Below are 12,822 nucleotides of genomic sequence, written 5' to 3'. Positions count from 1 at the left end.
AAAGCTTGCCATCTGCCTATGGAACTTGAGCACAAGGCATATTGGGCTATTAAGGACCTTGACTACCAAGCAGCGGGAGAGAAGCGGAAGTTGCAGTTGAATGAACTTGAAGAAATAAGGAATGATGCTTATGAGAATGCAAGGATTTACAAGGATAAGACCAAGAAATTTCATGATGCTCACATCCTTCGTAAAGAGTTTCAACCGGGCCAGAAGGTTTTACTTTTTAATTCAAGATTGAAACTATTCCCAGGAAAGCTCAAATCACGTTGGAATGGTCCATATCTTGTTGTACAGGTTCATCTTCATGGGGCTGTGGATATCCAAAACATGCAAACTGGTTTTGTCTTCAAAGTTAATGGACATCGCTTGAAGTTATACAAGGAGTCTCCATATGATCTTTCTAAGGATTCCATCACTTTGAAGGAACCTGTTATTTGAATCAAGCTGCCAACAGAATGTCTAGCTCTAGACAGTAACTAAAGCGCTTCTTGGGAGGCAACCCAAGCTTTCTATCTTTCATTTTTTTTTTTTTTTTGAATAATTTTAAATGTTCTTGTTCTGTTTTTCTCTTGTTTTCTGGTTTGTGTGTTTAAGTCCTACTTTTATTCCTTTATGCAGGTAATGATTTTGCAATATCTACCACAACTTCTTGCAACATTTTTTTTTTTTTTCATTCATAAAAAAAAAAAAGGGAAAGGAACATTGAGCAGATAAAAAAAAAAAAAAAAAGCTTCAAAGGAGAAGCTTTCACATAGGCTGCGAAGGAGGAGCTTCAGTAGTCGGCAGGGCCTCAGCAGTCGGCGGGGCCACAGAAGGAGGAGGTATCGGAGGTTGATCAGTTGGAGCTTCACTACGCGGTGCCGCCCCAGAAGACGAAGGCAGATGCTGTTGGAATAAACCCACAAACCTCCGATGATCAAGTAAAATCTGACCATCAGATTCATGTATCTGGTCAATTTTCCTCTTCATGGTTGTGGCATAGTTGTGTGCAAGCTTGTGCAATTGTTTATTTTCATGCTTGAGTCCTCTAATCTCCTCTTTGAGACTCATTACTTCAGCCGCCAACGACTCAACTTGACGGGTTTGAGCAAAGAGGCGTTGGGCCATGTTAGACACAGAACCCGCACACTGCACGCTAAGTGCCAGAGACTCCTTCACAGCCAACTCATCAGATCGTCTAGAGAGCAGTCTGTTATCTCTAGGAGTGACAAGGTTCCGGGCCACCACCGCAGCTGTCATATCATTTTTCATCACCGAATCCCCCACGGTAAGGGGACCGGTAGGGGATATGAAGGATGGGCGCCATATGTTATCTGGTGAAGGCGGAGCTGCCTCTTCACCAAGATTCAAGTCAAAACGACGGTCGGAAGGGCCAGACATTTTTCAGAGGTGTAAAGAAAGAAGAGGTCGGACAAGTCACGATCGTAGAAGTGCAAAGAGGGAGTTTTTGAAGGCAGAAATTCAAGTGTGCTTTGAACGTCCTGCATACCTCTATAAAAATCAGCACGCGATGGGGTTTCGGAGATCGAAGAGGCAAGTCCAGATATCGAAGAGGCCAACTAAAAAAATCAAAGCGGCGTTCGCTTTCTCAAAAGCTGAGCTTGCTCAGAAACCACGGGTCATCCTTTGTTCCAGATTTGTCCGTACTCGTCACATGCAACCTCTGCACTCGACGGAGCTCAGATTTCGAAGAGGCAAGCTCGGAAATCGGAGAGGAATCTGCTTTTCCAGACGTGTCAGCATCTCTCACACTACTGCTCTCCTCGCTTACACAAATTGGTGTGTTCTTTCCTTTTCTTTTTGTGTCTTTATTTCATTTTATATTTCTTTCCTTCCATTTTTATGTCTTATTGTTAAAAAATTCCTTTCATTATCATTGGGGACAATGCTATAATTAAGTTTGGGGGTGGAAATATATTTCGTTAGTTTATTTATTAAATTTTAAAAATAAAAAAATTAAAAAAAAATAAAAAAGTTTTTGCATTTTTATTGTTGTTTGTAGCTACTTCTCAATTCAATGATGAGATTTGATTTAATTTCCTTCTTACTTTCAAGAAGTCTAAGTTCTTTTCGTTGTCTTTGTGTTAGCTGTGATTTCCAAAAATCAACTTGAAAATTAAATGTGTCTAGTCTTGTCAATGTGAAACTTGAGCATGATTTAGCGTTTCATATGTGAATCATGTGAGATTATGTAAACCTTGTGAGTTTTTGAGCCTATACATGATTGAACCATTATGCATCAATCTCATTCCTTCTTGTGCGTATGATCTCACTGTACATGTATCTCTAGAACTTGCTTTATACTACTCGATTCATTAATCAATTCATGTAATAACTGGGAAGTGATATAGGCCATCTTTGGATCGTTTGAGCCTTTCATGCCTACCTTATATGCTATGTTTATCCGTAGTAGCCCATTGAGCCTTTAACTAAACCATTTTTTTGTTAGCCACATCTCTTTACCTTGCTCCAATATTGGAGTTGAGCCCATACACAAAAATCGATTCCTTATTGTTTTGAGAAAGTATTACATGGGTTGTGCTTTTGAGGGTTTCATTTATGTAGAAAGATAGATGGAGCATGTGTATTACAATGAAATGTGAATTTGGTGGGTGATGTAGCTTTTGCAGATTTGTTTCTTTCAAAAAAAAAAAAAAAAGAAAAAAAAACGAAATATATGAAAATTGGAGAGTGTTGATTTGTTGAAAATGTGTCTGCAGAGTATAAATTTCCTTTTTAAGTTAAATTTGGGGAGTAACAGGTGCTCGAGGTTTTATTATTTTGTTTTCAATTTGAGGTGGTGTGATATTGAGGTGTTGGAAAACTACCAAAGTGTACTTTCTCAAAATTTTTGATTTCCATATCCTTTCTTTCATTAGCCTATCACCTTTAACCTCATTACAACCGTAATAAAGTCCTATTGATCCAAGGTATTACTTAAATATTGATAAGCGAGTTAGGTGGACAAGCAAGCATATGGTGGCATGTGCACTGAGATCACTTGAGTGAAACACATTAACCAAAACTTATGAGTGAATGAGCGTATGTCTTGTGAGAAACTCACATGTTTGCATATGATGATTTAAAGGAGCTTGGAATTGCATTGACATGGCTAGCTCACACATGGCTTTTCAACGTTTTGTTTGAAGGAAATTTGGTTAATTATTGGATGATGTTTTGAGCTCTTGATTAGTTCTTGATTGTCTGTATCATGATTAGCACTTATCTCTGAAATCGAAATTGAGAAGTTGGCTACTAAGTTGTTGAATCTAGTCTTAGTTGAGTGGTTTTGTTTTGCTAGAGGACTAGCAAAAATGTAAGTTTGGGGGTATTTGATCACTCATATATTTCATGCATTTATAGTAGTCACTAGATTTTCTTAATTTTTCTTATTTTTCAAATTTACTGTCAATCCATTTGTCCAACTCCAAATGCATATAAAGTTATAAAACTCAAGTCTTTTTGCAATCTTTTTCCTTTCAACTTCTCATTCTCTCCATTTATATTGAATGTTTAAACCAACCATCATATGGTCTTAAAGATTGTACTTTAAGGTAATCAAAACTTTGAATTTTTTATTTTATTTTTTATTTTTCTTTTCAATAACTTCTTTAAAAAAAATACAAGAGAAACAAATGGCGTTGAATATATTATACTCATCAATCAAGTTTTATTGTTATTTACTTTCTTGATCATCAAGTTTTATTGTTCTTCACTCTTAATCTTAAACTCTTGACTGCAAACATTTAGTACATTTGTGTCTAAAAACGTGAATAGTGTAATGTTTAAATAATGTTTGTATATTTATCTTCTTTTGATATTAATTTTTAATGATATTTGATGTGAAAATAGAACTTTTTATGTATTTAGCGAATTCTTGTTTATACAAATCAATAAACAAATAATCGAAGATCAGAGAATTTTAGGCCCCACTTTAAAGGCTCGCCTAGGCCCCAAATTCTCAGGACCGGCCTTTTGTGTCGGGGAAAAAGAGACTTTGGACTCGAGTTCTCGGTGAAAACTCTGAGGAGTTTCGAAGTGAATCACAACAAAACAGTCAGCGATTTAGCTCGAAATTAGTTCCAAACAATCCCAGGTAGCATTTTCAAGTTGTACTTGTGAGTTCAGAATCGAATTCGAGGTTTTTTTTGCCTCTAAGTGCCTCTGTGCATTTTTCCAGAATCCGGCAACAATTCCTGGCTAAATTCTGGCAAATCAGAGGTGGATTCAACCTCCAGTTGCCCAAATTCTTGTTTAGATAAGGTTTCTTGACCTATCTGTGCAATTTGGTTGTGATTTGGTGAATTTTGAGCTAATTGGAAGCTTTGGACGAAATCTAGAATTTTGTAGTTTCTGGCAGTGATTCCAGCGGCAGGTCACTACGGCCAACGACAGGAAAATTAAAGACATTAAGTTCATATGGCAGTTGTCGTTAAATTTAACGACACAAGCCTGACACGTGGCTATGCCAAACGGAGACTACCAATGTTAGTGAAATTGAATTAGGGTTTCGATAAAAAAAAAATTATCAATTTGATATAGGATTTAGTTATATAGGTATTAAATTGTAAGTCCCACTTATCATTGTGTTTAAGAATTTGGGGCAAGTATTTGTGTTACTAAAATTGACAACTAATCATGCATCTTTTAATTTAGAAACAAAAAATGTCATACTAGAATATTGTAGTTTGCCTTCCGTGACTTATTTTGTATTCATGAAACTCATGTCATCAGTAAAAGGACCAAGTGTTGGAAGATTATCGAATTATTTTGGGTTGTCTAAAGAAAGGTTACAAGATAAAGTGGGGTTTACTTCTCTCCCTAAGAGGTGTAGGAGTAGTCTAACTCTCAGAATAAGCTAGCAATAATGTAGTTCAAATTCGCCTTAGACGACAATCAAATCTAAGATCTCTAACTCACAAATGAAGATGAATACCACTAGACCATAGTACTTAGTGACGATATTTGTTAGGGAGTTACCAACATCATGAGGATTTGCTCATAGTTAAAGCCGATTAAGGGAAACATTAAGGGCTGGTTTGGTATTGCTGTACTTTGAAAAAAAACTGCTGTGAGAATAAGCGGCTGTGAAATAAATCAGCAGAGTATTTGGTAAACTTTTTTGTAAAAGTGCTTTTGGAAAAAAAAAAAAAAAAAAAAAAAAAAAAAAAAAAAGCTGTCTGATAGTGGCTCCGTGTGCTTTGAAAAAAATCCAATTTTCCAAAGCTGCAAATAGCAGCTTCAGCTTTTTCCTTTGATTTCAGCTTATTCTCACAGCAGCTTCCAAAATAAGCCCTTTTTTTTCAGTTTACCAAACACCTAAAACCCTCACAGCTTTTTTTCATGAGTGCTTTTTTTCATGAGTGCTTTTTTTTTAAGCACCTCACTCCCAAACCACCCCTAAATGTATAGTTTCCAGTTTTGTTGTTTTGTTTATGTTGGAATTTTAGGCTTATCAAATCAATTTAAAGATCTTGTAGCCATTTATATGCATAAAATAAATGGACTATTCATCTTGAGAATGTTACTTGTAAGTTGTGACCAAAACCATTGATTGATTTAACACATAGATGACTAAACAACTTCCAAATTGAATATTTTTAATTTTTTTTGCATATAATGATGTTCAGACGGTAAATGATCGTTAATAAAATTCCAAAATTCCGATACCGAAATTGAAATTGATATTCATTTCCGAAACTTTTCCTTCTTGGTTGTTTTTTACGTAGTATTTATAGGGTGGCACACCGGCATGAAAGGAAGTTTTATTTTTCAAACCGTGCAATTTATTAGAGTTTTAGCTGCTTATTTCACAACATTGAAATAAGTATAATACACATACGATGTAAATTATATTCCACTTGTTTCCTTTACTGAAGAATACTGCTATATATATATATATATATATATAGGGGAAAATATTCATATTTATCTCCAAAATTTGTTTAATTTGACGACCCTTCTGTCCTGCAGGACGGGGAAGCCTCGCAGCTGCGACAAAATATGAAGAAGAAAAAAGAACAATTAATTTGACAATGGCTAAAGAACTACTTGGTAATGACGAAAGACTTACGCGCCGTATCAGTACATATGTACATATACACGATTAATACGCCTACCTCGGCAACATGGTGAAGAATTTGAACTTCTAGTTTGACTTCAGTTTGAGTATTACACGTATATTCCCAACCCTAACTCTTTTGGGTTTGTTTCCACCATCCATGATGGCCTGTTGAGAAGCAACCAGTTATGTCATACACAAACTTTATGCACATATCTATTTTCGTCACGGGCGTGTGTGTACATATATATATAAGAAAGAAGGGATCGGAAATTTTACTTGTTCATTACGAAATTGAATGTTCCTTGCGCAGCACGTTCGAGGAGGAGTTCCCTTGCCTCAATTGCAATGCCTTCATTCTATATACAGGGAGACTTTGATAAGAGGCTTATTGCATCAAAGTATAGCTTTCAGGTTTGTAAATTACTCATCCCTTGTACATACCTCCTCCGGAAACCAAACCCCAGGCTTTGTGCTTCCCTCAAGAATTGCCATAACAAATGCAGCTGCTGCATATCCCACAGATCTGGAACACAAATTCTAACATCAACTACCTTGTTACGTTTACAGATGTTGAAAAAATGGGGTTCCTGATCAGTTTTGGAAGGGAAATTAAATACACAAACCTATGGATGGTTCAAAACTTACACAGAAAGTCTCTTGTGACTGAATATACCAACTGTATTGCGCCCATCAGAGCACTCCAAATCAACCTGTCATCCCCAACACACCACAAACCCAGAAAAAAAAAACAAAAAGGAAAAAGGAAAAAGAAATGTGAATTGCAATGACAAAGATCATGTGAATTATAATTATTCCCCTCATCCAATTGTCTCACCCTCATTGATACACGCTCTCCAGCAAAAGAATCAACTTGTCGGACAACGGGGTCAAACAGTTCAACCATCTGTTGGACTTTGCTTCTGTCTCTCAATAGCTCCTGCAAAGTTTATATAGATTACTTAGGCTTATTATAGGAGCTAAAAGCACATTTAGTTACTCAAAATTAATGCAGGGTCATTTTGTTAAAGCATGTTACTTAATCATCATCTAATCTCATTTCTTATAGTAGGGGTGAAAATTTCAAACGCCAAGGCTACAGTTTCAGTCTAAATAATCAGAGCACATGCAAGCAATACTAAAGTCATAGTGTACCGGTGGAAGAAGACTAGTCATGATTGCCATTCCCCAATTCCAAAAGAAGGGTGAAGTTCCAAATCGAGCACTGACAGTAGGTACTCCTAGGACCTCATGAGTACTTCTTACCTCCGGTAGATTCCTGAAAATAAGATATTGTTCATCAACCCTCATAGTAATTGAACCAAATTGAGCAGTTAGACAGAAACCAACTGGTTCATCTGAAGAGAAATTACCAAGCTTGAAAAAAAGAAAAATAAACCCCACTCCGACGCAAAAACATCTCAAGGACAAAACACTGTGCAATTTAAGAGCTATTCTGCAATCTATCAACTACTCTGTGGCCCCATCAGACCATTACAGTACATAAAACATACATATGTTTCTATTTCTTCCAACGACCAGAAGATAAAATTGAAAGAAACATGTTGGATGAAACTTCTTCAATCTTGTTAACCATCTTTTGTGAATTCCAGTAGGGTATTTTATCAGTTCCAGCAGATTATCATCCATTTCAGTGCATTTGTGCTGAAAGGTAGGTGTTAAGATGGTGATTGAAATATTACAATGTCAACAAGAAAGAAACTGACACCAGAATTGAACAACAAGTTTCAAATGGGATTTCCCACCCTTTCGGAAAAATGTGGGTGAGTGGTGTATGCTACTGTATGAGACTTGATGGCATCACCTTACATACTAACCGAATTGTTGGTAATCTTAGTACTACAGCTTTCTTTTGTGTATAATTTATTGATCATATGGTTTGGTGACTCCAAACTCATGCATAAAATTGCATCTTGTTTAACATCAATATCCTTCTCACAGAACTTACAACAGATAAACATCTTTCTTTCCAATGCCTTTTCCAAAGTCAATCTCCAGCATTCCACTATATGGCTTTAGTTTGATCTTTTCTCCTGGTCGAGAAGTCCATTATCACAGTTAGGCATGATATACGGAATTCAAAAGAAGCACAAATAGAAAGGGGGAAAAGAAATTGCAGAACACTATTGAAACTAACCTTTATTAAATGCAACAACCTCCTCTCCCAGAAGCAAAAAGCTAGTTGCTAAGATAGTTGGACCAGCGCCGCCAGTTCCTGCTGTGTAGTAATAGAATCTGATACGAGGATTTTGCAATAATTTGTTAGGCATAGTAAAAACTACGAATACTCCATGTTATGTTATGTGTGACTATGCATTAGATCAATATGTTCACTTCAATCAAGAAGTATCTGAACTCCTAATCAAAGCATGCAATTTCAAGTTTGATAAAAATTGAATACAAATAACAAAGACATGAGAGGGCAGTTGAGGAAAATGTTGATCCCATATATTCCATTCTGGCCCTCACTAGCTCTTCGCTTGGTTATACAAGGAACGTGCCCAAGGGGCTATTACGCTCACCACGCACTTGCATCACCACCTGAGCTTCGCTACTGCTTTGCCCAGCCCCTATGCCTACCACGAACTTGAATCATCACATGGCTGCTAAAGTAAGCTAAGCTTCACAGCGCCCCGAGGAAGCCAAAAGACACGCCCCTCTCACAGCCGAAAGCTCCGCAACACATTGGGTATAGATTATTAATTATAATTTTGGTTAAAGTTTTTGTGTTCTTATAATTAGAGTTGCAGCTTGAGAAGTGTGGCCAAGGAAAGATTTATTTCGAACTAATATGAAAGACAATGTGAGTAGAAGGCACCATTTGAACTACAGAAAGAATTTATACTAGCAAGAAAAAATCCAATTCGATGCCAATTGATTGGACTTAAAATATTAAGGTACTGGGAATGGTTTACCTTAGCCTTTCGGGTGTGCCTTTGCTTTCACTCCTAGCTGCACGAACTAGTTCTGCAGCCATCACTGCCATTATAACAAATAGGAGTCAGCATCGAAGAAAAAACGAATGGTAGATCCAGTTTTTAACACAAGAATATCATCTTATCACAACTCTAATCTATGACTACTCCAATGGTTTTCCATTGGCGTGTTTACAAATTGCTTTATGTTTTTGGTGGAACAAAACCCTAGGCATCATGTATCCTAGTCCTCAAGATATTCCAAAACTCACATCAACAAACTCAAAAGCAAGATAACACATCACGAGGTTTCACTGTTATATTATACATGTAAGGTACAACTCATATGAACTCAAAAAACCCTAGGTACTTGGGGTTTCTCAGCTCGTGCATGTAGTTCTATCTACAGAAAGAGAGTAACATATCTTGCTATGGGCCCTATAAAAAAGAGCCTGGTATTTGAGTTTTTATCTTGGACAAGCAAAATTTTTTTTTGAACACAGATCAAATATATGCACAAGCAAAGTGTACCACCAAACTTGTGGATTACAGAACAAAATGTGCTGATGATAGACCATTGCTCACTCCTGGATAAATTCCACCGGTTGTTATTGCCGGAATATTTGCAGCTATAGCACTGTTCTTAAAGGATTTTGCACGTTGTGAATAGGCTGTGTCATCACAAACATCAACATAGGCTGTCTGCAGGGAGATGAAAGACATTATCAAAGTCATACAACTTTTTAGTAAACTTATAAGATACATTCTCCAAGATACACACACTCGCTCACTAACCTTTGTCTCTAAGGCAGCTTCCAATACAGTGCACTTCTCTGCTTGTTGAAATGGCCCTGCAGCATGAACTACGAGATCTACATCTACAGAGAGAAGTCGTAATGAATCATTATGCACTGTTATGAAATTTCATAACTGCACTTTAAGGACAAGATGAAGCTACTTGCTCAAATGAAATTGGATACAATATTATGAAACCCACACTAGGATTACACGCTTCTCATGCATATCAATTATGATCCCCATTATATCAGAAGGGGTAAACCAATAAAATGAAATTCTGGGTTTCTCTCAATTTCCAGGTATGAAATAGAAACAAACGATGCAGTGTTAAAAATCTGCCTGTTCTACTTACACACAAACAAAATTGTGAGATGTGACAATTATGGCCCGTGGTGAAAAAAGAAAAGGCCAGTGAGGATGAAGAGCATGTCAGCACATTTTGAAAATTGAGTTAATAAAATATGAAAGGATCGTAACAGAAAGACATGAAATCCCAGATGTCATTGCATAGCCGTTCACTATTACAGAAGCATTGGTTAAGTGAAACGCAAAAAGTGGAACTGGTGAGATAAATGATGTTTCTTTTTGTTCCAACCTTTCTTTTTTGGGACGCTTGTCCCTACGTTCATGTTCAATGACTTAGTCTTAAACCAAGAAGCAAAACAAAAAATAATTACTGAGGTCAAGTATGTATAAGTAAGAAATTACATATTTGTCCATTTACCATTTTTTCTTTAAACTAGACCCAAGGACAGGTTTCATCGTGATGCACAGACTATGGCAGACAATCTAAAAGTTTTCGTATGAATCGGTTTAGTTAGTTATTCCTACATTAGAAAGGAATAAATCATTATTGGTATGAACTGTTGAGTCAAACTGGATCATATTAAGAAGACAATAAAATCTAAAAGAAATACTTACTTAAAAATAAGAAAATATACGGTATACACATCTCCAATACTTAATATTCCCTACATGATACGTAACGAATCAGTCAAGTATAACACCGAAACTTTTTGGTGAAACCATTCAATACCCGAGTAGGGGTAGCAGCATGCTGAAACTTAAATTCACGGACAATATATGTTGAAAAGAAAGTAGAAGAATCGATCACCTTTCAGAGCTGCTTCCAACGATTTTACATTGTTAACGTCTACTTCTGAGAACTCTGAGTTTCTCCCAAGTGTAGCTACCATATTAACACCTTTTTCCCTGTAATGGAACCCAATTCCAGCAAACTTTAGCATCTCAACAAGCAAACATTCGTAATCACACATGAGAAAGAACTCGAGAAGATGCTAAAAGGTAATGCATTTTCAAGACCACTGCAACATTATCAAAATGCACCATTTCCTGCTCTTTATCGGGTATATCTTCTTCCGCTATGCATTTTACCTGCCTATTCATTTTGTTTAACTTTACGTCATCTAGAAATTGATAACGGACATTTACTGCTTGTGCACCATTAGAATTAGAGCTACTAAGGTTCTCGACGCTTGGACGGGAAAACTTTGTTAGTCTAACCAGGTCTAGATAAGGCAATGCAGGACAGGGAAGCCCTTCTTAACAAGTTAATTAATTATTTGAGTGCCGTTATTCGCACTCCAAAAATGTCATCCTGCACTCCTCTTTTTACAAATTCCCCTGCGTTTTTATAAATTTGGAGTGCAGACTTAGACAGTGACACAATTCTTGTTCAAAAAACATAAATTTTACAATAATTCAATCCCAAAATTTCCTTGCATTTCTAATTCTACCAGCCAATAGATAATTTCACCTCTAACAAACCCAAAGGAGTAACATTTTCTCTTCATTTCCCTTTTTTTTTTCTCGGCAACCAAACAGTGAGTACGTGTTGGGCATAACGGTAAATTTCATTACCTGTTTCGACCGCCGACGACAATTTGGAGGTCGGAGCATAGCTTGGAGAGGGCAATGGCAGTGGAGCCTCCGACCCGACCCGTTCCGCCGAGCACCAACACCCGAGAATTGCGGGTCTTCTCTGGGAGTTGAACCCGAGTCCCGATTTGGGTGTCTGTAGGAGTAGTAGCGGTGGCCATAGTAACACCGACTCTGCTGTTCAAATGCTGCATATGCACTGAAGCTCCCGCCATAACTTCTCCCTGCTCTATCCCTTCCTCACCAACCGTAATATCTTATCAGTATTTTTTTTTTTTTTTTTTTTTAGCTTTTTCGTTTCTGATGATGTGGCACTTTGCGCGCCTAACATCTTTTATGATGCGGCACTTCGTATGCCTAATATTTGTGCCACTTTGGTGGCCTCGGTTACGAGATTTATTAGTGTGCCGGAACATGATCATGAACGTTAAATATAATTCTGGCATTCTATTAGTAGAGATAATATAATTCATTGGAAATTTAAAAAAAAAATAGAATTCACCCTTGTATTATGATTCTTAGTGTATCGGGCTGTGTGTCCAGCACATTGAAAAATTTATCTACAGTAATACCGACTCTGCTCTCAAGAACAATTTGTATGTTTAGCTATTACGGTTGTGTCCTATGCCAATAACATAAAGACACGTAAATTAACTAACATATATCATTATATTCTTGACATGTGATGCTACATGGCAGTAAAGTCTTTCTCTTGCTCTTCAAGTAAGGTGGCTGAGAATGATTTTGTCCTTCGAATTGAGGAGGCTCCTCCATGGTCGATGTTTCTTTCGGAAGTTGATCTATCAGAGTTCGATGTAATATTAAGTGATGACAATTTCTGTCAAAAAAACAAAGTGATGACAAATGGGAGGAGCTTGTTTTCCTTTGGTGGATATTTCCTCCTTCCAGGAGTTTTCAACCAGAGGTTGTCCTTTGAACTGAGAAGGCTCCTCCATGGTCGATGTCTCCTTTGGAAGTTGATCCATTGAGTTTGATGTTATATTAAGTGATGACAAGTGCAAGGTGCTCTTTTTCCTTTGGTTGATATTTCTTCCTTTGGGAGTTTTCAACCGGAGGTTTTTCTAAACGTCCAAGCTTAGACCATCTCCAACCAAAGGGTCCAGA

The 12,822-nt window shown here is 37.0% G+C and overlaps 1 protein-coding gene across 2 annotated transcripts; it reads right to left on the bottom strand.

Moving 5' to 3' along the window:
• Positions 1–5,766: 5,766 nt before the first annotated feature.
• On the bottom strand, positions 5,767–12,008 carry LOC103430062 (uncharacterized). 2 transcript variants are annotated; one of them, XM_029088792.2, is made up of 14 exons: positions 11,680–12,008; positions 10,913–11,010; positions 9,796–9,878; positions 9,576–9,702; positions 9,001–9,064; positions 8,223–8,320; positions 8,034–8,118; positions 7,220–7,343; positions 6,903–7,004; positions 6,713–6,777; positions 6,509–6,590; positions 6,344–6,423; positions 6,123–6,232; positions 5,767–5,994 (listed from the first exon to the last, which is right to left on the bottom strand). In XM_029088792.2, exons 1-13 carry the CDS (start codon positions 11,910–11,912, stop codon positions 6,175–6,177), a joined length of 1,299 nt encoding a protein of 432 aa, XP_028944625.1. In that variant the 5' UTR covers positions 11,913–12,008; the 3' UTR covers positions 5,767–5,994; positions 6,123–6,174. The 2 variants fall into 2 exon arrangements, with proteins under 2 accessions (XP_028944625.1, XP_028944626.1); XM_029088793.2 differs by having other exon boundaries at positions 9,796–9,872.
• Positions 12,009–12,822: the final 814 nt, after the last annotated feature.

This window comes from Malus domestica, chromosome 11, assembly GCF_042453785.1.
Source record: "Malus domestica chromosome 11, GDT2T_hap1".
Taxonomy (NCBI): domain Eukaryota; kingdom Viridiplantae; phylum Streptophyta; class Magnoliopsida; order Rosales; family Rosaceae; genus Malus; species Malus domestica.
This window is presented reverse-complemented; position numbering and strand designations above follow the sequence as displayed.